This window comes from Martes martes (genome assembly GCF_963455335.1).
Source record: "Martes martes genome assembly, chromosome: 12".
In the NCBI taxonomy this organism is placed as follows: domain Eukaryota; kingdom Metazoa; phylum Chordata; class Mammalia; order Carnivora; family Mustelidae; genus Martes; species Martes martes.
Window position 1 is genome coordinate 16,817,408 of NC_137900.1, and position 25,982 is coordinate 16,843,389.

A 25,982-nucleotide genomic window follows, 5' to 3' on the forward strand; every position below is an offset into this window, starting at 1 on the left:
CCAGGAGAGTTGGTTTGTCCGAGTTTCTTCCTGGTCTTAAGCTTTTGGATATCTCCAGTCCTGGAAAAAAAAAAAAAAAAATCATCCCTAAAGATGTTTGCTGTTTTTTTAAAAAGATTTTTTTATTTACTTATTTGAGAGAGAAAGAGAGGGCATGAGCAGGAGGGAGGAGCAGAGGGAGAGGGAGAAGCAGACTCCCCACTGAGCAGGGGGCCCGAGGCAGGGCTTGATCCCAGGACCCTGGGATCACGACCTGAGCTGAAGGCAGATGCCCAAATGAGCCACTCAGGCACCCCGCAAAGGAGTTTTTATCTAGGAGAGAAGTGTTCATATTTAAGTTACAGGTTTGCTTCAAAACGATATGGGAGGGAAGTAATCCAATGGGGATATAAATAAGAATGGCCATGCAGTGAAATTATTGCAACTGAGATGAATACAGAGGAAAGGGTACTGTTATGTCTTGCATATGTGTTTATTTTATATATATTTAAATTTTTTTCCTTAGTAAAGTTTTTAAAAATAACATAACCCCAAACTTGTTTTACAGAAAACCAAACTTTAGGAAGCCCTCTCTTTGTATTCTAGTTCTCTCTTTACATTTCCATTAACTCTTGGGCTTAGCTCCTTAGAGAGAATTGAAAACTTGGAGGCAGAAAGAGCCTCTTCTGGCACTGCTATCTAACATGCAGAGCCCTCAGTGCCATGGTCCTCATGGTCCTCATGGCCCTCCTGGTCCTCCTGGCCCAAGCTGGCTTCCCAACCCAGTTCTGAAGGAGTCATAGAGTCAATGAACCAATTAAAAACATTAAAAGTTCCCTCTGTTCTGACCCACCCTCAAATGCTTTATTTGATCTGTTTCAATGAATTCAGGGAGTGGGGGGAGACTTTTTGCCAGATTTCATTTTGTTTTGACATTATCTCCCTCTCCCTCTGCCCCTCGCCCCTGTTCACTCTCTCTCTCTCCCTCTCAAGTAAATAAAGTCTTAAGAAAAAAAAAATTAAAGTACCAAGAAATTACATTAAATGCCCTTGTGATGACATACTTGGGCCAAACCAACAATCAGCAGAGGATCCACTAACCCTGCTTTACCGTCTCATCTCTTCTAGTTTGTATCACACACACACACACACACACACACACCCCGGATGTTGGAAAATGTAGTGCCAATATGGAGAACATTACCTCTGCCCAGCTCATTAACACTCGGTTCTGCTGACTTCTTCCTTTCCATAAGCCCTGTTGGACCTGGAATGGTTCACCGATTATGAAAAGGCTAAAAGCACGCATGAGTTGGGGGGAAAATGCCTTCCCTGCAGAGATTAGCTTGCCCAGTTGTCTCAGACACCCAGAGTGGGTGACGGGCGGTCCTTGAAAGGACTTGAGTTGGCTTTACAGGAAATTGTCTTCAGCCCCCGGAGCCCAGAGCAAGGTTATCTGTTCTCCACTAGGGAAAATTTGTTAGTGTCAGTGGAAATCTGAGCCACCTGCGCTGGTTCTTTTCTCAAGTTCCTCAGCAGTTTTCCTTGAGGGGGATGGGCGTGCAGGAGACGGTGTAATTCAGTGCCTTTACCTAAAACATGACTGTTTTCCTTCTCTGTTTGGATCTCTAGGAAGAATCACATTTTTACAAAAACTGTACTTCACCTTCGCTTTCCTTAGGGTAGATATGAAGGGAGGTGGTTTAAAGCACCATTATGGGCTTAGTACTTTCTTAAAATTAAGCACTCAAGTCAGAAAGGCTGCCCCACGCATATATAAACATGAAAGTATCACACCATCGGCTTCACCCCCAAGTCTGGTGCCCCCACTTTCTGGATGCTTCTAAATGGTTCCCATCATTGAGAGTATTAGATCACTCCTCCCAAGAGAAATTATTTCCCCCTAAATACGTTCATCAGCTCTTTCTATAAAAGGCAAAAATGATGACATACTTTTCATTCCCTTTGCAACTGAATTTAGAAGGGAAAAAAAAAAAAAAAGAACCCTCACTAATAAACATTCCCATTCTCCCTTCTGCAGAATATCTAGTAGCTTCCTTGTTTAAAAACCTCAGAAAGCTCTTACACAGTTTTTCGTAAAGGGAGGTTTTGGGTTTTTAACTAGTCGCATCCAAATGATTCCTTGAAAAATCTAGCTCAGATGCCAGAGCCGGGGTGGGGCTGGGATATTCCCAGTCGGCATTAGTGCCATCAACTGAAAGTCTGGGCTGGGGGCGCAGCCTCCTCATCAGACACCATGGCACAGGGGGTCTGTTTTGACATGGACAACCCGATGTGCATACGCGTCTGCTCAGGGCTGGGACTCCATGCCCTGCAGTGGGCCACAGGCCTTGTTCACTCCAGCAGTGCTCAGTGTAGTGACCAGAAACCAAAGGGCAGAGAATGCAAGAACGAGGTGGCTGTCTGTCTTGTGATGTTGGTGTTAATCCCACCGTTGCCAACAGATGCACATGACACAGACTTTCAGGGTGTGGAGACGAGATGGAAGGTCTCAAGCAAAACCCTACTCAGGTTGCCTTGCTCCCCTGCTAACCTCCACAACCCTGTGACTGAAATGGCCCATCCCCGGCTCAGGGCTGGCTCTAGCTGCGGAAACAGTGGGATTTAGACACGCCAGTGCACCCCAGGCCTACGCCTGCCCTTTCATGGGAGGTCCGGCTTGGGGGCGGAGAGAGGCAGCAGAGGGAGAAAGGAGCCCTACCCTTGCTGACAGGCCCTCTTGTGGGGATGCCAATGTTATACCATCGGGGATAAGTGTGTGCTGCATGGTGAGTTAACCTCACAACTGAGACAGTAACTACTGCTGTGAAGAAACTTGAACCGATCCAACCGGACACCACCTGTGTTAACTTAGGACTCATTTAGCAAATTCCACAGTAATCCATACTACCAGTAAGCAGAAGGCAGAACAGCAGCTCTCAAACTGTGTTCCCTAGACCAGCAGCATGAGCATCGCCCAGGAACTTAACAAATACAAATTCTCAGCTCTCTCCCCCAAAGACTGACTGATTTAGAAACTCTGGGGGCGGAGCCCCACGCCTCACTTCACCAATCCACATTACCTATCTGACTCTTGCCCTTGCTAAACATTTCGTATTTTTCTGAGCAAAATTTTTGGATACGATTTACTTCATCCTGTTTGCTCTTGGGATTACTTTGCGAGGGAAGAAAAGAAGCAAAACTATGAAAATATCAACAGTGACATTATGATATGTATTTTATGTGTATAAAATCAAAGGTTTTAGAAGCCCCCATTCTAACTCATTCGTGGTGCCCATGTAGGTGTTTGCAAACAAGATGAAAAAAAAGCTGGTACATTAGGCATCAGGAAGCCCTTGCAAAAATGGTGCACAAAATCAGAGTTTATCTATTATTTTGCCTTGTGCATAGATCAAGTTATAAGTAGCATGTAGGGGGGTGGGGTTATGGACATTGGGGAGGGTATGTGCTATGGTGAGTGCTGTGAAGTGTGTAAACCTGGCGATTCACAGACCTGCACCCCTGGGGATAAAAATATATTATATGTTTATAAAGAATAAAAATTTTAAAAAAATAAGTAGCACGTAAGCTACGGGACCATGCTTCGTTCTACCCCTTTGAGAGCCCTTGATGTTGGCATTTTCCTTATAAAGTGTGTACATGCTGATAACTTAAGGAAGAGTATTTTCTCCAAGGCCTCTGGATGCAGAGGCCCATTTAGTGTCTTGAAAATTTAAAGACCTCCATGTGACTGTTGACTGTGTTTGGCTGGGCCCCACAGTATGGGTTTAATCCCTGCAGGCACCGGTTAGCTTATTTGGAACCAGACTCAGGACTGCATCCTGAGCCAGTTTCTGGCATGCCTGCTGTTGGGTCCAAACCTTGGGCCAAGGATGGGTACATGACTAATATTCCACATGTTCTAAGATGATCAGTCCCAGGCATCCCCCTTGTTTCTGGAACAATGAAACCAAGTCTGTGCAGTGAAACATGAACACCACATGTTCTCATACTTAGAGCCGATCCAGAAAGTCACCCTTACAAACTCTGAAATCTGCTCTTCCTCTAGGACTTTTGACAATGGCCGCTGCATTTTCAAATGTCCCTCAGGGAAATTTGAGTTTCAGAACCAATGTCATCTATGCCACCACACCTGCCAAGAATGCCAAGGAAATGAGCCTTCCAACTGTACTTCCTGTGGAGTAGGTGAGGAAGTCTGGCTGTTCTCTTCTTCCTTTCTTTAAACCTGTTCTCCCCCTGGTTTGACTCAGAAGCTTCAACTCTGGGGACAAAGGGTTGATCTCAGAAAGCTGTTCGCTGGGGAGTGTATACAACCTTGAAGTTTCTGCTTCTTGTCAGGAAACGAATTCACATTATCGTAGACACAGACTCACTGTCCCTAAGGAGATGAGAGAGAAGCTAAGAGATGTCTTTCCGGAGAAGGAGAAAGGTCATTCAGACATGATGTCAGACATGAGACCGTCAGGAAAGCTAAGATTTGTTGAGGTGAAAGTGAAAAGTGAGGATGTTAAGGGAGACACATTCAGTCTTCAAGAGAAATATTGAAATAGAGGCTGTGTCAAGGTCTCCTCAGCCCTGAGCTATTTTATTGAGAAGTTGTCAGAGCCCTACTGTAGGAACAAAGGAATTTTTTCAACAAAAATATTGTTTTGTCTCAGCTTTAACAGTTCAAGTTTCTGCTGTCATTGGATTATATTCCATGATATCAAAGGTCCTCTGCAGTTTGACCCTTGACTCCTTTCCAACTTCATATGTCTGTCCCCCACTTTTACCTCATGTGGGCCAGATTTGTATTTTATTTGACCTTTTAACATTTCAACCAAATTTAAAAATTGAGAAATTTCAAAGAAAACGTTGGTGGTTTGTTTTGTTTGGTTGATTGGTTTTGTTTTGGTTTGCTTTCTCTTTGAAAACTTGGAGCACAACACTGGGCACCACTTGGCCTACATTCCCCAAATGACTGACGGCAGATCAGAGGAGGCTGCTCTCCCCACCACTCCCTATTGTCTCACTGATCCCAAGGCCATCAGTTACCACCACCATCATGCTCACATGTTGTGGGTTTTTTTTTTTTTTCTGGTGGAAGAGAACCATTTATCTTCATTCTTCCTTGTAATATAACCAAGAAAAATGAAGACCGAATTGAGAGTATCATGCATTTGTAGGAAAATGGGAGATAACACATTTCTTTGTGTAAACTAAAATTGTTTCTTTGTGTTTGTCATGTAAACAAGGTAGATCTATGTCAAATTCTCTCTCTGGTCTGCTGCTTCTGGTTCCTTCCTCATCTATAAGATGGTGATAATGGTTTTCTACTTTTAAGATTATGAAAATAAAATGAGGTTAAATGAGATAAAATAACAAAGCACTTAAACAGGGCTGGGCACATAAGAAGTACTCAATAAGGGGCGCCTGGGTGGCTCAGTGGGTTAAAGCCTCTGGCTTCGGCTCAGGTCATGATCTCAGGGTCCTGGGATCGAGCCCCACATCAGGCTCTCTGCTCAGCAGGGAGCCTGCTTCCTCCTCTCTCTCTGCCTGCCTCTCTGCCTGCTTGTGATCTGCCTGTCAAATAAATAAATAAAATCTTTAAAAAAAAAAAAAGAAGTACTCAATAAATATTAAATACTACCCTTACTATCACCACTACTACCACCACTGTTATTGTTTGTACCTACTAACTCCTGTGGGCATGCGAATTTCCCTAGCTGTTCAAAGACTTCCCTGGAGATGTTCCTCACTTGTTATCTGCCTGACCTCTATTTATTTTGTAGGTTTAAACATCATTTCCTCAATGAGGCCTGTCCCAATTTCCTTGTCTCGGATGGGACCTTTCTATATGTGCATCCTTGGAGTTTCTGCTTACCCCTTTACAGGCATCCTCAATCTCGATAGCTATCTTGTCCATAAGACTCCATGTCCTATAAAAGCAGTGAATGGTTTCTACCTGAGCACTAGCTTTGAGCACTGGGACAGCACGCAGCGTGCATAGTATAACTGAATAAATGAATGGTTCAGTAGCAGGTCGGTACCAGCAACCAGGGTAACTGGGTTCTAGTTTCTGCTTTGTGACTAATGAACTAGAAGACATTAATCCTGTTTCTTCACCTCTTTGAGTCTCTCCTTGTTAATTAAAAAAAAAATGGGTTGGGGGTGACACATAGACAAGACAGCATCTAAAAAATTCCCTTTCACATTTAAAACACACTGACTCTTCATACATAGTCCAAAATTAAGGATTCCCTTGAATACTGAACAAATGTCTAAAATGTTCTAAGCATCCTACAGTTACTTGGGCCAATCCACACAGAAGATGCTTTGACATTTCTCTATTTTTTATTTAAAAATCTATGTTTAGGGACGCCTGGGTGGCTCAGTTGGTTAAGCAGCTGCCTTCGGCTCAGGTCATGATCCCAGCATCCTGGGATCGAGTCCCACATTGGGCTCTGGGCTCAGTAGAAAGCCTGTTTCTCCCTCTGCCTCCGTCTGCCAGTGCTCTCTCTCTCTCTCTCTCTCTCTGACAAATAAATAAATAAAATCTTAAAAAAAAAATCTATGTTTACTCCCTATCTTAATAAAAGTTCACCTGTGGAAGTTACTACACATAGTGGTCATGGGACAAGACAAGAAATGATTGTATGATGCTTGCCTTCAAGGAGTTGACAGCCTAACAGAGGGATCTGTGCTAATAATGGATCATAAACACAAGAAAATACTGAAGACCAAAGGAAGGAAGGAATCCTACCACAAGTCAGAGAAGAAACATCACCTTCAGCTCTAGTGAGCGGGAAAGCCTTGCCAGAGAGGGCATTGTTGAGAGGGCTCTGATTTCCCTCCTCTGAAGAGCATGCTGTCCCTAGGACATACCTGAGCTTGGCAATACAGGAAACAGTGGTAAAGACAAGGGATCCCTGACCTGAGGCAGTTCCATATCAACAGGCTTTGATACTGAGGGATGCTTAGGTGGCTCAGTCAGTCAGGCCTTGAACTCGGTTTTGGCTCAGGTCACGATCTCGGAGTTGTGGGCTCAAGCCCTGTGACAGGCTCCACGTTGGGCACAGAGTCTGCTTGAAATTCTTTCCCCCTTCCTCTCCCTCCCCCTCTGCTCCTCCCCTTGCTCTCTCTCTCTCTTTCAGATAAATACATAAATAAAATCGTTAAAAAAAATTAAAAGGCTGAAATCCTCCGGCTACAGGCTTCCACCTGCACACACGAGTGCCTCCCAGTAGTTCACAGAAATTTCGCCTTTGCTTAATCGTAATTTTGTTAAGATTTAGGTCTGAATCCTTTTTGGAAACACAGACCTCCAGCCCTGGGAGTGAAGATTCCCTCTAATGTTCTTGTTCAGATCTGTCCCCTATGAAATTGAACCCAAAACTAAATTCGACCAATCACACAACAGCTACAGTAAGAAAAATGTTGAAGTAAACTTTATAAAGTTTATTTTCAGAATCTCTCAGCCTTTCTTTTTTTTTTTAAGATTTAATTTCTTTGAGAGAGAGAGAGAGAGAGAGAGCATGAGCAGGGGACAGGTGCAGAGGGGAGGGAGAAGCAGACGCCCCGCTGAGCAGGGAGTGCATCGTGAGACTCAATACCAGGACCCTGGATCATGACCTGAGTTGAAGGCGAACACTTAACTGACTGAGCCACCCAGGGGTTCCCTCAGCCGTCTTCACATGAGTCCACATTCTCTTCTAATGAAATTAGCTGCTCTGGAAACAGCCAATTGTTCTTAAGTATAAATGAAAGCCAATCTTGGAGTTCCTTGCACTTTCACTCTTGTTTCATATTATCACATGAAAGGTTTGCACCTAACAAAAATATCAGCCCTTCTGTTACTAGAACAAGCTTCTCTTACATATTGTCACAATAATTTAAATAATTTAAATTCTGAGTAATTTGGGACATCCAAATTACCAGTGAAAACTAAGTGAGCTGCCATACTACCCAGGCTATTAGAAATTTGAGCACATCTTGGGGTAATTCTAGACCAAACCTGTGGGAAAATCTGCCCATGATCAAGGCATCTAAGTTAACTCCTTTACAGGGTCCATGTATTTTAAATACCAAGACAATCCAAATCTGTTTGTTTGTTTTTAACTCAAATGGCAATACCCAAAGTGGTTCAAATAATAAAGCCATGTCTGAACAATACAAATGGGATTGGAGAACATTTCCTCTGGTATTGAAACCCATCACTGTTAATTTTTATTTTCAGATTATTGATCCAATCGGTTACGTTAGAAAAATGGGAATATTGCTAAATATTAATGCACTTAGCCACTGGATCATTCATACAACAAATATGTATTTAGAACTTGGTATATGCCAGGCTGTCCCCAAGCCTCTGGATCCTGAGGTGACGTCATATGAGGGTGTAGGGGATGGATAGCCACAGCTGAATGGAGGAGGGAGTAACTTCTCACTGTTCTCCTCAGATCTTCCTAACTATATCTTAGAAGTTTGGCCCTCTGCAAAACAGGATCTTTTCTGAATGAGTCTTGGTGGAAATGGGGTTTGCTAGGGTTTCATAAGGTGTCTGAGAAGAACATAGCTTGGAATGTTCGCCCTTTTGTGGTGTCAAGGTTCCACGTTCTACCAGGTCAGGGGTTTGGGCTCCCTATCAATCCCCAAATGCACATGACATCCTCCCAAACACTCTCCTTCCCTTAAAGGAGAATGTTCTTCCAACTCAAACTTGGAGAGGGCTGACACTTCGTTGCACCCTCCTAGAGAAGTCCTCTTTATTGCCTTTGTCCCATGGGAACCAGCAGACTTCCGGTTGGAAATCACAAACACTACAGAGGTAGCTTCAGAGCCCATAATCCAAGGGTGTGATTTTTAAAATGGATTAGAACTAGGGATTTAGTTAAGGACAAAACACCGGGTTAGATCCTTCGAGAGTGCCAAGTTTAGGGACACAGAAATACTTGAATGTTGGCGAGGACTACTACACTGATGTTAATTAAGATTCTGCTCTTGCAACATGGGGTGAGTGATATCTTTACCCACAGATTCAGCAGCCTTGCACCTTGAAGGTCAATGGTTCTGGATCTCCACGTACAACATCAGGAGTGAACACTAGCCCCGGTTATTTTGGGAAACACAGGTCAGCTGTTCTGCAGAAGCAGGAGCATATGGGAGACTTGATCCAGAGAAGACAGATCCCTATACACACTCAGCACAAAGAAAAACTCCAGGAGGGCGAGGGCAGGGGACCTCTAGGCACAGTTCATTCATCTTGTTTTATGTGTATAAAAACTGATTCTAACCCTTTGTCATTCAGTGTGAGTTTATAATTGGTTCGAATTTTCTATTCCCTCCAAAAGCAACTTCCCGTAGTCTCATATTAGACATACTGCTCATTCTTTCCATGCAGACTCCAATGTTGACAGAAGCTCAGAACTCCCAAAAATCCATTTAGGGAGTCAAAAAGGTGACTGTCATCCTACACTGTCATCATAGGAATTGGCAGCCATGCAAAAATTCAGACTTTTGGACAGTTAATACAAGTGTGTGATTTTGATAACTGAATTCAAAATCATTCTAAAAGTCGGGACTCTCACAGAAACCGTTCTATCAGGAAGAATTTGTTTATTCTCATAGGATCTCTATAGCTCCCAAGTCTCAGAGCCTCCACAGAAACCAAAAGGAGCCCTTGGGAAAGTTAAACACTTTCTGATTCATAGTTACTCACAGCAGTGACATCCCAGATGGTAGTCCCGACTCACTCAAATGTACAAAATACTCAAAAATTATTCCCTGCAATGAAAACTTCTCGACTGTAAGCATATAGATCTTGAACTTTTCATTAAATGCATTCTTATACTCCTCGTCCCCTAGCAGTCAAAATACTCAGTTACATCTTTCTTTTAAAATGGGGCACCTGGGTGGCTCAGTGAGTTAAAGCCTCTGCCTTCGGCTCAGGTCATGATTCCAGGGTCCTGGGATCGAGCCCCACATCGGGCTCTGTGTTCAGCAGGGAGCCTGCTTCCCCCTCTCTCTCTGCCTGCTGCTCTGCCTACTTGTGATCTCTGTCTGTCAAATAAATAAATAAAATATCTTTAAAAATAAATCTTAGGTTATATTAGTTTCACAGTTAATTTTGTACATTTTTCTTCTTTTTTGTTGTCCCTCCATCTGTTCAGATAAGCATGGCCAGGAGCGCTTCCTATATCAGGGAGAGTGTTGGGAGAGCTGCCCAGCAGGCCACTATCCCGGCGAGGGGCACACCTGCCTGCCCTGCTCAGACAACTGTGAACTCTGTCACAGTGCACACATCTGCACACGATGCATGGATGGCTACTTCATAGTGCCCAGCAACCACACCTGCCAGAAGTTGGAGTGTGGACAAGGTAAGGCTGCTCTGGGCCAGTCTTATACCAAGAGGTAACATGAGGAGCTCTACGCCCTGATGGCTCTGAGATTTGAATTGACCTCCTGGCTTTAATGTTGGCACCTGGGATGACTTTGTGTGACTGTATGTCCAGTGGGGACACTGATGGCTGCTCCTCCCTCCTCCTCCACACATCTTTCTCTGGGTCTCTTCAGACACATTCCAGACACAAAGGAATGCAGCTGATCACAGAGACATTGATATTGGATCAAGGGTTTGTGGGTGGGGTATAATGGAGAGAAAAATCAGAATTTGAAGGTCCTGACCAACAATTTTCTCTTTTCCTATTACTAGTTATGAGACCCTGTGCAAAATCAGTCTAATTTCTCTATGCCTTTTATTCTTCATCTGGGAAAGGGTGAGCATTGCACCAAGATGGTTGCTGTGAGAAGCCGATGAGAATAAGCTTACCTAAAGCTACTTGAAAATATGAAATGTCCTATAAATCATATGTGTTATTGCTACTGCCCAATTTTTTATCTTACATGGGAAGGAGATTAAAAAACAGGACTTACAGTTTTTGTTCTTTTCCATGGAAGAATGCTACAGACTTTCTCTGCTCTGTATAAGAATTATGCCTGGTCTGGTGCTAAAAAGAGCTCCAAGATGTTTCTAGAATAATTAAGACACTCATTCCTTTTTCTGCTTTATGTTCACTAATGTAGTATAGGATTTAAATCTTGAAAAAATAATTTGGGAAGGCAGATTTAAAAAGAGAGTCTGTTCCCTTATATACCCAATTCCATATTCCCAGAAATGGAACTTTTTTTTTAATAAATAAAATCTACCATCTTGATATCAAAACTAGTTGCATGGCATATAATCCAACTTATTCTATTTGTACCAATCAAGCTGATCCAATCTATCAAATTAATGGAAAGAGATAAGAAGGGAGATTCAGGGCAGGAGCGTAAAAAAGACTTTGAACCCACTCTTTCTACAGATACTATAATTTTATGGCTATATGCAGAATAATTTTCCTCCAAAAAGGACCTGAGAACTAGATAAACAGCACCTCTAAAACAAAAGATAAAAGAGACACATCAAGGGGAACCTGGGTGACTCAGTCAGTTAAGCACCGAACTCTTGGTTTTGGCTCAGGTCATGATCTCACAGTCATGAGATCAGGCTCTGTGATGAGTGGGGAGTCTGCTTCAGATTCTCTCTCCTTCTCCCTCTTTGCTTCTCTCCCAACTCACTTGTACTCTCTCTCTCTAAAATAAATAAAATCTTTTTTTAAAAAGAGAGAGAAAGACTTCTCTAACCTAGGGAAGAAAACAGACATCTAGGAATCGCAGAGAATTCCAAATAAGATGAACCCAAAGAGAACCACACCAAGATACATAATTAAAGTGGTAAGAGTTAAAGATAGAGAATCTAAAAAGAGGTGCAGAAAAATGACTTTTTTAATGTACAAGGAAAGCTCATATGCCTATTAGCAAATTTTTCAGCAGAAACTTTACACGCCAGAAGGGAGTAGCAGATTCAAAGTGCTGAAAGAAAAAAAATTTCCAACCAAGAATTGTCTACTTGCAAAGGTTATCATTCAGAATGAAGGAGAGGTTAGGAGTTTTCCAGATAAGCAAAATCTAAAGGAGATCATCACCACTAAAACAGTTTTACAAGAAATGGTAAGGAGATTTCTCTAAACTAAAGAGAAAAGACACTAATAATATGAAAACATATGAAAGTATTAATCTTACTGGAAAAGGTAAATACATGATAAATGTAATGAATAGTGAATCAATCACTTACAAAGCAAGTTTAAGGTCAAAAGACAAAAATAGTAAAATTAATTAAAATTAAAATAATTATGGATGCATAAAAATAAAAGATGTAATATATGTCATCGAAATTATAAAATGTGGAGCTTTGGAATGTGTTCAAAATTAAGTTGCTGTCAACTTTAAAAAACCTCTTATATACATGGGATATTATATGTGAACCTCATGGTAACCACAAAGGAAAATAACCATAGTAAATATTCAAAAGAAAATGAGGAAGGAATCTAAACATAACACTAAAGAAGGCCACCAGACCACAAGGGAAGAGAGAGAAAAAAGAAACAGAGAGGAACTTCAAAAACAGCCAGAGACAATTATCAAAATGACAGTAAGTATATACTTATCAATAATTACTTTATATGTAAATGGACTAAATTCACCATTCAAAAGATTCTACATAGCTAGAGCTATTTTGAGAAAGAAAAACAAAGCTGGAGATATCATATTCCCTTACTTTGAACTATACTACAAAGCTATAGTAATCAATACAGTATGGTGCTGACCCACCAAAAAAAAAAAAAAGATAGACATGTAAGTTGATAGAACAGAACTGAGAGCCCAGAAATAGACCCATGCATATATGGACAATTGATTATGATGAAAGAACCAAGAACATACAAAGGAGAAAAGAATCTTTTCAATAAATGGTGCCAAGAGAACTGGTGAGCTACATGAAAAAGAATGAATGTGGACCACTTCATTGTACCATACAAAAAATTAACTCAAAATGGATTAAAGACTTATCTAAAGAAGATAAACTAATGGCCAATGAGCACATGAAAAGATATTCAGCATCACTAGTTTTTAGGGAAACACAAATCAAAACCACAATGAGATACCACCTCATACCCATTAGAATGGCTATTATCAAAAGACAAGAAATCACAAGAGTTAGAGAGAATGCAAAGAAAAGGAAACCCTTGTACACTGTTAGTGGGAATGTAATTTGATGTAGTCCCTGTGGAAAACATATGGATATTCCTCAAAAAATTAAGAATATAACTACCACATGGTCCAGTTACAACACTACTGGGGTTTTATCCAAAAAACAAGAAAACACAAATTTGAAAAGATATACTCATCCCTGTGTTCATTATGGCATTTACAATAGCCAAAAAACTGAAACAAGCTAAATGTTCACCAGTAGATGAATGGATAAAGTTGATCCATTAAAAAAAAGAATAAAATGTTGCCATTTACAATATGGATGGGCCATGAGGGTATTACACTAGTGGAATAAATCAGGAGAAAGACAAATACCATATGATTTCACTCATATGTAGAATCTAAGAAACAAAACAAACTAATAGATACAGAGAACAGACTCATGGTTACCAGAGAGAAGAGGGTGTGGGCTGGGAGAAAGGGCTGAAGGGGGCCAACTACAGGGTGATGGATGGTAACTAGATTTTGAGGGTGATCACTTTGCAGTATACACAGATATCAAATTATACTGTATACCTGAAACACATAATTTTAAAAATACATTAAGAAATACTCAGAAAATAAAAATGTGATCTTGGAAACTTTTTAAAAAAATTATAAAAGAAAGGCGGGGGGACACCTGGGTGGCTCAGGTGATTAAGCATGAGACTATAGGTTATGGTTCAAGTCATGATCTCATGGATAATGAGATCAAGCCCCACACTGGGCTTCATGCTCAGTGGAGAGTCTGAGATTCTCTCCCTCTGCCCTCCCCCAATTTATGCACACAGATGAGTGGCAGGGGTGGGGGGCTCTCTCTGTCTCAAATAAATAAATCTTTAAAAACAACTATAGTGGGGCACCTGGGTGACTCAGTCAGTTAGCATCTGCCTTCAGCTCAGGTCACGATCTCCAGGTCCTGGGATCAAATCCTCCATCAGGCTCCCTGCTCAGTGGGGAATCTGCTTCTCTCTCTCACTCTCTGTACTTCTGCCCCACCCCTGCTTGTTCTCTCTCAACTGAATAAGTAAAATCTTTTGAGAAAATTTTCAAAAAATTTTCAAAAATCAATTATAGAAGAGTAGAAATGAAGAGGGGTAGAAAGATTTAAAAAAAACTTTTAAATCGTGAGACAGGAGAACTAAAATAAAAAGTAAAAGTAGAAAAAGGAGAAGAGGGAAGAAAAATTTAGGGTCAACCCAGGAATTCAAATAATATAGGTTTTTAAAGAGTAAACAGCAAAAACAGAATAGAGAGCATTAAGAAAGAAATAATTCAGAAAATTACCCCAGAACTGAAAGGCATGAATTTCCAGATTGAACAAGCCTTCTGCATGTACAGCATAACGGATTTTTAAAAGACACACACCAAGGCACATCATTGTAAGAATTTGGAAAATAGATTTCTTTTTTTGGCAAAAGGAAAACCCTAAAAACTCCTATGAGTAAAAAAGCAGGTCATACAAGAAGGATTGGCTATCAGAATGACAACTTCTCAACAATACTGGAAACTAAAACATAAAAATGGAACAAAAACTTCAAACTTTTGAGAAAAGAAATCATTTCTCTTTTCAATCCTAAATTCAGTCAAGCCATGAGTCATGTGTGAAGGTTAAAAAAGAGTATTTCAATCATGTTTTCCATGTTTCCAAAGTTTTCCAAAACTTTACCTCCCATGCATCCTCTCTTGGGAAAATTACTTGTAAGGGGTACGTTCCACCAAAAAATAGAACAAGAAATTAGAAAATATAAGGTCCAGAAAATGGGGCATCAAAGGAAGAGAGGGATGAAAGGAATCCTCAGGATGACAGTAAAAAGATACAAACACAAAGGAAACAGTCGACAAAACAAAAAGGCAACCCAAGGAACGGGAGAAGATATTCGCAAATGACACTACAGACAAAGGGCTGATATCCAAGATCTATAAAGGACTTCTCAAACTCAACACCCAAAAACAGATAATCAAGTCAAAAAATGGGCAGAAGACATGAACAGACACTTCTCCAAAGAAGACATGCAAATGGCCAGCAGACACATGAAAAAATGTTCATCATCATTAGCCATCTGGGAAATTCAAATCAAAATAAATTTGATTTATTATTTATATTATTATTTGTTATTTATTATTTATTATTTGATTCTTACACCAGTTAGAATCGCAAAGATTAACAAGGCAAGAAACGACGAGTGTTGGAGAGGATGTGGAGAAAAGGGAACCCTCTTACACTGCTGGTAGGAATGCAAGTTGGTGCAGTCATTTTGGAAAACAGTGTGGAGAATCCTCAAAAAATTAAAAATAGAGCTATCCTATGACCTGGCAATTGCACTACTGGGTATTTACCCCAAAGATACAGATGTAGTGAAAAGAAGGGCCATATGTACCCCAATGTTCATAGCAGCAATGGCCACAGTCACACTCTTTCCAAACTGTGGAAAGAGCTGAGATGCCCTTCAACAGACGAACGGATAAAGAAGATGTGGTCCGTATATACTATGGAGTATTAAGCCTCCATCAGAAAGGATGAATACCCAACTTTTGTATAAGCATGGACGAGAGTGGAAGAGATTGTGCTAAGTGAAATAAGTCAAGCAAAGAGAGTCAATTATCATATGGTTTCACTTACTTGTGGAACATAAGGAATAACATGGAGGACATGAGGAGAAGGAAATGAAAAGTGAAGCAGGGGCAATTGAAGAGGGAGATGAACCATGAGAGACTGTGGACTCTGAGAAACAAACTGAGGGTTTAGAGGGGAGGAGGTGGAGAGACAGGTGAGCCTGGTGGTGAATATTAAGGAGGACACATACTGCATGGAGCACTGGATGTTATACATAAACAATGAATCTTGGAACACTACATCAAAAACTAATGCTGTATAGTGACTAACATAACACAATAAAAAAAATAAAAATAAACAAACAAAATAAACTAATGCAAGAGCTGAGAGATTTCTACTCATACAGTTGAGGATGAATTAAGGACAGATACTGTAAAAATAAATAAGGAAGTCAGAAAAATAGCAGCATAAGAGAAAACAAAAAGGTATACAAGAGCCCAAATATCATCAAAATATGAATAATAATAGTACAATCATACTACAAATACCACGAACACTATAAATACTGAATATTAATCAAGCAAAATTTATCATTTGGGAGGATGAAAAGTATGTCTATGTCTGTTGGAATAGTGGTGAAACAAAACTAGTGTTTACCACTACAGATAATGCCTAAGAATAAAATCAAGAGGGAGGTAGCATCATAATCATGTCATTTAGACATCTGAAGGTAAAAACAAAGAAACAGCTAAGAGAATTAAAATTTGTTGTCTCCGAGAAAAGGAAAGGGCAGAAAACAAGTTATACGCCAACATATTTTCATAGCAATGAATGCATCTCCACTCAGCAAAAATGAATCGTTATTTCTCACTCTTCCTATATAGGTGAAGTTCAAGACCCAGACTATGAAGAATGCGTCCCTTGTGAAGAAGGATGTCTGGGATGCAGCTTGGGTATGCCACATTTTTTTTGTTACCTTAAGAGTTGACATAGTTTTTGTTTTGTTTTGTTTTTTCTCTTTTTTCCCACACCTCTTAATTTTTTCAGCAGGAATGTCATTGTTATCACCAGTAAACCCAAGTTAAAGGAAAGGACAGGCATCTTTTCCTCTGGTCATTAGCTATCTGGCAAGGGATACCTTCAGCAACCATGTTTCCAGTTACATAGGATGTGGCCTCTCATTGGCTTCTCAGGGTCACAAATAAAGAGATGAACCATGGTGGGAGAAAGAAACTCAAGCAAAGAAATGCCTAATTAATCTAACTCTTTCGGCTTGTTATTCACAAACCCCCAAGTTTGGGGGTTTTCCTTTGTGGAAATGACTCCATTGGCTGAAGCCTAAGACAACTCTTCGAGAAGAAAGCAATGTGGTGACCAAGTTGAAATCCCCACCATACAATGAACAGTCCTCATCAGTCTTCCATATCATTCTTTAATTCAAATCACTGATCCCTTTCTCCCCATGCATGCCTGGTTTTCCTGTGGCAAGGAGGAGACGGACAGTCTGTACAACACAGAACCATTGAACTGGATATAAAGTGAAATATAGGGAGGCCACCAAATTCCAGGAATGTATCTTAATGTAAGTTTAGTCAAGATACTGAAAATTATTAATGCTTGGGTCTGTAGATCTTTGGGAGGAAACCCAAACTAAATTAAAGACAGAGTAATTTCTGTTCATGGAGTTTCTCTATGACTGGCTAACTCCTCCTTCTAAAACTTTAATGTGCACACAAATCCCATGGGGGATTTGTCAAAATGCAAATTCTGATTCACAGGTCTGGGTCAGGCCTGAGAATTACCTTTCTAATAAGCTGCCTCGTGAAGCCAAGGCTTCAGCAAACACTCATGAGATTGCAAGAGGTCAGGCTGTGCCAGGATTAAGTAGACTTTTTATCGACTTTACCTAAAGGATTTCCTTGAATTCTTAAATATTATACACGAATTATAATTTATCTGATGGCTGTCACAGATTCTCTCTGCCCTCAATGGAAATGATGCATTTTTACAATATCATAATGAAACAGAGGTTTTAGAAACTTGAATGCCATTCTCCCATTACTTTCCACTATGAAGTGGGGCATATGTCATTGGAAAATAAAATCTAATAATGAAATCACACTTAGGAAGGGGTTAACATTTAGAGTAAGAGATTTAAAGGCAAAAGTGCTAATTTTCTGGGAAGCAAAAATAGACCTAAACAGACGTAATAAAAGTACTAAAATTGAAAAGATAAGCAAATTCCAGAGTTATCTTGTGAAGTGACAGGAGGTGGGATAAATGTCCTGACTATCTTCAGTTCCCATTTTGCCTATTCCAAACTATATTCGTCCATTAGATTTCATATTCCAGCTAATTTTTGTGGTTTCCTTTTGCACCTTTGTTGTTATTGTATGTTGTGTGAACATGCCAGCATCTTTGTGTATCACAGAGAGGGGTGTGATTGTGTGATTGTGTGTGTGTGTGTGTGTGTGTGTGTGTGTGCCTACCTGTAAAATCCCAAAACCGGGAAACAGTGACAACCATGGTCACTAGGGATCTACATTATGCCCACCCTTCCCTTAGCTGATGTAGCTCCAGACAAGACCAAGTTCAGCCACTGGAAAATAAAATCCATATCAGACGTAGGCCACTTGGGGACTTAAAATCCAAAAGAATCAACTTGCAAAAAGAAGTAAGTTAGAAAGTTTGATTCACTCTGCAAAGTGCTACTGAAACATTTAGTTCATTTACTCTTTTACGAAAATTTAATGGTTTACAATGTGTTGAGTGCTCTCTGCGGCACCGGGAATTCAGAATTGAGATGGTTGTGATCCCACTGTAAGGCCCTCTCTGGCTGGTCCATGTAACTTACCTGGAACTAAATCTTTTACAAGGCAAGCTGCCAGAATAGAGAGAGGTACGGTGTTCCGTGGGATCACAGGAGAGTGCCTAGGACATTCTAAACGCTGCTAAATTCTCATTTTAAGTTAGAAATTTTCTCATATGAAGTCTCTATACATCGGACCTTGTGAATTTTTAGGTTGCCCTGGCTGAATTCGATTATCACCTTATTTGTGGAGTCTTTGTCGGTTTTTGTACCTGAGTTAAATCTCTTCTTGCTTCCCCTTGTTTCTAGGCCAGCGATAATATTTTTTACAGCTGATCTGTATAATATTTGGTGCATACATACCTTTCTGCCTCACTAAACTACTTAGCATAAGCTCTATGACTTACACACTGTGCTACGAAAAGAGCTAGCAGCAGGCCTAGGATATAATAAAGGTACAATAAATTTATCATGTATTATGTTTGTTGAACTGAATTTGAGAGTTGCCAAAACTTAAAGTGGAGATGCATGGCTCAGGATATCCAGGGATCTAGAAATGAGGTTTTCTCTATTCAAACTGTGTGGGCCAAGAAGGGGAAATAAATCATATGATAAAGAAATAAATCATTTTTCATAAAATATTAGAACTATAAGGGAGATTTGAAGGGGACATGGCTTATCAAATTTTGTAATTTTAAGATACAAATATAAATTTTAAAAGATATGAATAATTTACCTTAGGTTTTCCCAAGAGTCTTCTCGTAAGAAGGGATATCATCCTTTAGAAAGAAAGAGCTCCGTTTTCTTCCATTTTAATAACGTAGATTCATCTTTGAACCTGAGCTAGACAATCTCTAGAAGAGTTACAGAAAAGTCAAATCAGTTGCTTTGAGACATTTCTTCTGTATCATGTAAAGGTGAGTTGTTGGAGATGGTGGAATTTTTTTTCTGAGTTTTTTAATTCTTTTTCAGATCTTTGGTGCAACTATAGATTAAGATTTTTAACACCCAATATAAAAGAACTCAAATTCCAGATTGACTCTGATCTTGTCTAGTTCCTGGGTGGAGATATTTATTATTTCAGGGAAAATTACCAAAAAGAGAAGAGAAAAGGAAATTTGATCAAAAGTGGCTGTTGTATTTTGAGGAAAATACTGAATTTGTTATTCTAGGATAAAACAGGGGTGTTTTTATTATTACGGGGTTAGATTTCTCTTCTTTTTTGAGATATAATTGACATAGAAAATTGTATTCATTTCAGGTGTACAAATAATGATTCAAAATTTATTTACATGTGCAGTGATCACCACAATAAGTCTAGTTAATAGTTGTCACCTTAGAGTTACAGACTTTTTTTTTTGTGATGAGAATTTTTACAATCTACCGTCTTAACAACTCTCAAATATACAGGGCACTGTTATTAACTATAGTCATCGTGCTACACATTACATCCCAGGATTTATTTATTTTATAAGTAGAAGTTTGTAACTTTTGACATCCTTCACCCTCTGCTTTTGGCAACCACCAATCTATTCTCCCTTAGACTTCTCTTCTTGATTAGGCTAAAAACAAACAGAGAGCATTTTATATAACACCATCAGGCTCCAAGATGATTGGATGCGAAATTCTGTCTTTCTAGCTGGTATCTTGAATGGAAATTTTAAGATAAATTGAAGTTTTCTAAATTATATTTCTTCATTAATTGAGAGAATAAGTAAAAGGAGTCATTTTTACCTAGTGTCTTAAGGTGTGATTTTTTGTTTTTTTGCTTTAATTTAGGGGCTATAGTCATAGGTATGACACTTGATTATAACCTAAGATTTGGGGCCTATACTTATAACCCTCTGACTTTATAACTGATTTTAATCCAATCGCTAAGATCTGTTTGCTTCCTTACCTTGTAAATAAAATAGAAATCAACATACCTTTATTTTGGCTTAGAAGTAGGTGATAAAAATCCCTTAATTTTCACCCATTTAAACAGCTTTAGTCCCCACTCTTAGAGAAAAATATACACAAATTTAAAATTTTTAAGTGCTGGGACGCTTGGGTGGCTTAGTCAGTTAAGCGGCTGCCTTTGGCTCAGGTCATGATCCCAGCGTCCTGGGATCAAGTCCCAAATCAGGCTCCTTGCTGGGCAGGGAGCCTGCTTCTCCCTCTGCCTCTGCCTGCCACTCTGCCTGCCTGTGCCCTCCCTCTCTCTCTCTCTGTCTCTGACAAATAAATAAAAATAAAATCTTTTTAAAAAAAATTTTAAGTGCTTGTAATACAAGAAAAGGGCTATAAGGATCAAACTGTTCCAAAAACAGAAGAGGAAGGAAAGCTCCCAAATTCATTCTCTGAGACCAGCATTACCCTAATACCCAAACCAGAAGACACTACAAAAAAAAAAAAGAGAGAGAGAGAGAAAGAAAGCTATAGGTCATTATCCCTAATAAAAATAGCTACAGAAGTCCTCAACGAAGTTGTAGCAAACTGAACTCAACAATATTTTCAAAGGATCAAGTGGGATTTATTCTGAGGATGCAAGAATAGTTCAATATTCATAAATCAATCAACTTGATAATCACATTAACAAAGAAAAAGATTAAAAAACATATGATCATCTCAAGAGATAAGAAAAAGTATGAGACAAAATTCAACATCCATTTGTGATAAAAAAAAAAAAACTCTCAACAGAATGGGCTAACAGAGAACATACTTCAACATAATAAAGGCCATATAAAACCCACAGTTAATATCATACTCAATGGTGAAAACTGAAAGCTTTTCCTCTAATATTAAGAACAAGAAAAGAGGGGTACCTGGGTGGCTCAGTGGGTTAAGCCTCTGCCTTCAGCTGAGGTCATGGTCTCAGGGTCCTGGGATCGAGCCCCGCATCGGACTCTCTGCTCAGCGGGGAGCCTGCTTCCCCCTCTCTCTGCCTGCCTCTCTGCCTACTTGTGATCTCTCTCTGTCAAATATATGAATAAAATCTTAAAAAAAAAAAAAAGAACAAGAAAAGAATGTCTACTCTTACCACTTGTCTTCAATGTAGTACTGGACATCCTAGCCTCAACAATTAGGAAAGAAAAAGAAGTAAAATGTATCCAAATCAGAAATGAAGAAGTAAAACCGTCACTATGTGCAGAGGACATGATACCAGATATATACAAAATTCTAAAGACTCCACCAAAAAATCTGATAGAATAAATGAATTCAGTAAAGATGCAGGATATAAAATCGATATACAGACATCTGTTGCATTTTTATATGCTAATAACAAAGTAGCAGAAAGAATTTAAGAAAACAATCCAATTTACAACTGCATCAAAAAATTAAATACCTAGGAATAAAGTTAACCCAATAGGTGAAAGACCTGTACTCTGCAAGCTACGAGACAGTGATGAAATAAAGTGAAGATAACATAAACAAATGGAAAGATATTCCATACTCATGGACTGGAAAACTTAATATTGTTAAATGTCCATACCACACAAAATACTCTATAGATTCAGTGCGATCCCTATCAAAATACCAACAGTATTTATAATAAAACTAAAACAAATAATCCTAAAATTTATATGGAACCCCCAAAGAACACAAATAGCCAAAGTAATCATGAGAGAAAACAGAGCTGCAGGTATCATGCTCCGTGATCTCAAGATATACTAGAAAGCGATAATAATCAAAACTGTATGGTACTGGCACAAAAATAGACACAGAGAGCAACAGAACAGAATAGAGAGCCCAGAAATAAACTGACGCCTAGATAGGCAATTAATCTATGACAAAGGAGGCAAAAATACAAAATAGGAAGTCTCTTCAACAAATGGTGCTGGGAGATCTAGACAGCTCCATCCAAAAGAATCAGAGTGGCCCACTTTCATAGACCACACATAAAAATAAACTCCAAATGGATTAAAGACCTGAAACCATCAAACTCCCAAAAGAAAATATAGTTAGTAGTCTTTTTGACACTAGCTTTAGCAAAATATTTATGGATATATCTCCTCAAGCAAGGGGTACAAAAGCAAAAATAAACCATCAACACTACACCAAAATAAAAAGGTTTTGCACAGCAAAGAAAGCCATCGACAAAATGAAAAGGCAACCTGCTGAATGGGAGAAGGTATTTGCCAATCATACACATCCAATAAAGTGTTAAAATCCAAAACACATAAAGAACTTATACAACTCAACACCAAAAAAACCCTGAACAATCCAGTTTAAAAATGGGCAGAGGACTTGAATAGACATTTTTCTTAAGAAGACATACAGATGGCAGACACATGAAAATATGCTCACCATACCTAATTATTAAAGAGAAGCAAATTAAAACCAGAAGGAGATATTACCTTACACCTGTCAGAATGGCTACAATCAGAAAGACAAGAAGTAACAAATGTTGAGGAGGATGTGGAGAAAAAGGAACCCCTGTGCACTGTTGATAGGACTATAAATTGGTAGAGCCACTGTGAAAAACAGTACGAAGTTTCTTCTGAAAATTAAAAACAGGACTAGGATACAATCCAGTAATTCCACTATTATTTATCCAAAGAAGATAAAAACACTACCTGTAAAGATAAAAGCATCCCGATGTTTACTGCAGCATTATTTACCCTAGCCAAAATAGGGAAGCCACCCAAGTACATCAGTAGATGAATGGATAAAGAGGGTGTGATGTGTACACACACACACACACACACACGCACGCACGCACGCACAGGAATATTATACAGCCATAAAAATGAGTCTTTGCCATTTGTGACAACACAGATGGACCTAGAGGATATGACATTAAGTGAAACCATATGATTTTACTTATACATGGAATCTAAAAAACAAAACAAAACAAAACAAAAAAAACCAGACTCATAAATACAGAGAACAAATCGGTGGTTGGCAGAGAGGAGGAGGGTGGGGAGTAGGCAAAACAGGTGAAGGGGATAAGAGGTATAAACTTCCAGTTATACAATAAATAGGTCACAGAGAAAGAACGTACAGCATAGGGAATATACTCAATCATACTGTAATAACACTGTAAAGGGACAGATGGTGACCACCTTTGTATCACTGTGTGCATCGTGTAATGTATAGAATTGTTAAATCACTGTGTTGTGCCCCTCAACTAATATAACACTGTATATCAACTATACTTAAATAATAAACACTCTTTACAAGATAAAGCTCATATAAATTCAGTGCCAAATAAGGGGACAGACATTCGTAGCAATAGAATCTAGAAGAGGAGGGAACATCTGGGCACTGAAGTGGTCAAGGAAGGCTTCCAAGAGGACGGAGTGGGAGTTTGCACGGGATTTAAACAGCTAAGAAGGCAGAGCTGCAGGATGGAGGGGCTTTCAAACCGGAAAGCAGCAGGAAAAAGGTCTGGAAGGAAGAATTTTTGCCATGGATTTTAGGACACTGAATGTACCAATTTTGCAGAAGGAATACAATATAGTTGGCCCCCCAGCCACAGATTCACATTCCACGGTTTCAGTTTTTCGCAGTCAGTTGGGGTCCAGAAGCATACAATCCCCCTTCTGACGTGTTGCCAGAAGGTCAGCGGTCACCTAAAGCTACGTCACGATGCCTTTGTCATTCTCCTCACTTCATCTCACCACATCGTACTTTATCATCTCAGAAAGGGGGAGTACGGTACAATAAGCTATTTTTTTTAAAAAAAAGATTTTATTTATTTAACAGAGAGAGAGATCACAAGTAGGCAGAGAGGCAGGCAGAGAGAGAGGGGGAAGCAGGCTCCCCGCTGAGCAGGGAGCCCGATGCTGGGCTCGATCCCAGGACCTTGAGATCATGACCTGGGCCGAAGGCAGAGGCTTAACTCACTGAGCCACCCGGGCTGCCCCACAATAAGCTATTTTTAAGAGAGAGAAAGACCACATTCACATAACTTCTATGACAGTACATTATTATAATTATTCTATTCTATTAGTGTTAATCTCTTACTATGCCTCATTTATAAATTCAACTTTACCCTAGGTATGTACATCTAGGAAAAAACATAGTACACCTAGTGTTTGGTTTTACCCATGGTTGCAGGCATCCACAGGAGTCTTGGAACATATACTCCACAGATAAGTTGGGGGGGGGGTACTGTTAAGTAAATATAAGAGAATAAACAAAGAGAAGTTTACAGAAGTAGAAACCATATCTTGAATTCTGGATTACTGAGTTTAAAACTATTCTGTGGCTAAAGGGACTAATTAAAAGTTCTTTAAAATGAGAGAGAGAGAAAGAATGTTTTGCAGAAGTGTTTTAAGAAGATAAACTTGGTAACTGTGTTAACTGTGTTCAGGATAACTGAAAGGGAGAATGACAGCAGGCAGGGAAATCAGCAGAAGATTATTGCAGAAATCTGGGTAGTAAGTCACGGGAGCCTGATCTAGGGTAACAGCCAAGAAATGAAGGAGAAAGAAGTAGGTTTTTAAAATCATGTGCAACAAATTGCCCTTAAGCATAAAAAGAGATGCTTAACCTCGTTCATTTTACAGGAAATGCAAAGTAAAACTACCATGACATACCATTTCTCGCATGTCAGCTTGGCAAAAAGTCATAAGCTTACAATGCTTTATACAGACAAGGCTGTAGGAAAACAAATGCTCTGGTTTATTACTGGTAGGAAGAATATCACAACAACTGTGGAGGGAGATTTGGCAGTCTAGAACACAATTACTTATGCATTTATCCTTTCCCTACAGCATCTCTTCTGGGAATTTACCCTGAGGATACACATCCACAAATTCAAAACATGATATTCACATGTAACTCTCTGTGGCATCATCTGTGGTAGTAAACTATTTGAAACATCCCAAATGCTCATGCATGGAGGGCCGGTTGCATAAAGTAAGGTACACATGCACTAGGGAGGGCTGTGTGGCCATAGAAAGAGCAAAGGAGGTCTATATGAGCTGATAGTGATTTCACTAGGTACTGTTAAGTGGAAGGCGAGGTGCAAAAAACATACACAGTAAACTACCTTTTGAATAGACATGTGTGCTCATATACATTTTTTTACTAATTTTTGAATAAGAAATACAGAAAGAATAAACCAGAAAGGGATGCCTGGGTGGCTCAGTTGGTTGGGCATCTGTCTTTGGCTCAGGTCATGATTCCAGGGTCCTGGGATCAAGTCATGCATTGGGCTCCTTGCTAGGTGGGGAGTCTGCTTCTCCCTCTGCCTGCCGCCACCCCTGCTAGTTCTCTCTTTCTCTCTCTCTCCCTCTGACAAATAAATAAATAATTTTTAAAAAATTTTTAATTAAAAAAAATAATAATAAACCAGAATACCAATGAGAATGTTACCTATACAGAAAGAGGTGAAGGAGATGGAAGGGAAGCTACTCTAGGTGTATCTTTGTACAGTTTTCATTTGAATCATTGTAACTGGTTTACATATTCATAAGAAATGACAGAGTAATTAGTGTGAATGCTTCCCACTGGCCAATTTGGGATAATTGGATCATCAAAACATAAGGATGATGAAGAATCACAATTCAATTAATAAAATAATCT

At 39.5% G+C, this 25,982-nt stretch overlaps 1 protein-coding gene across 2 annotated transcripts in view; it reads left to right on the forward strand.

Annotated features, from left to right (window-relative positions):
• The window catches only part of PCSK5 (proprotein convertase subtilisin/kexin type 5), a gene marked incomplete at both ends in the record, with an annotated part of 451,941 nt that overhangs the window by 349,008 nt on the left and 76,951 nt on the right, over window positions 1-25,982 (forward strand). For both annotated transcript variants that reach the window (XM_080819754.1, XM_080819755.1), the window contains 3 exons: window positions 4,049-4,185; window positions 10,146-10,352; window positions 16,543-16,611. In XM_080819754.1, coding sequence (XP_080675880.1) covers window positions 4,049-4,185; window positions 10,146-10,352; window positions 16,543-16,611 — 413 coding nt within the window. The remainder of the gene's footprint in view (window positions 1-4,048; window positions 4,186-10,145; window positions 10,353-16,542; window positions 16,612-25,982) is intronic.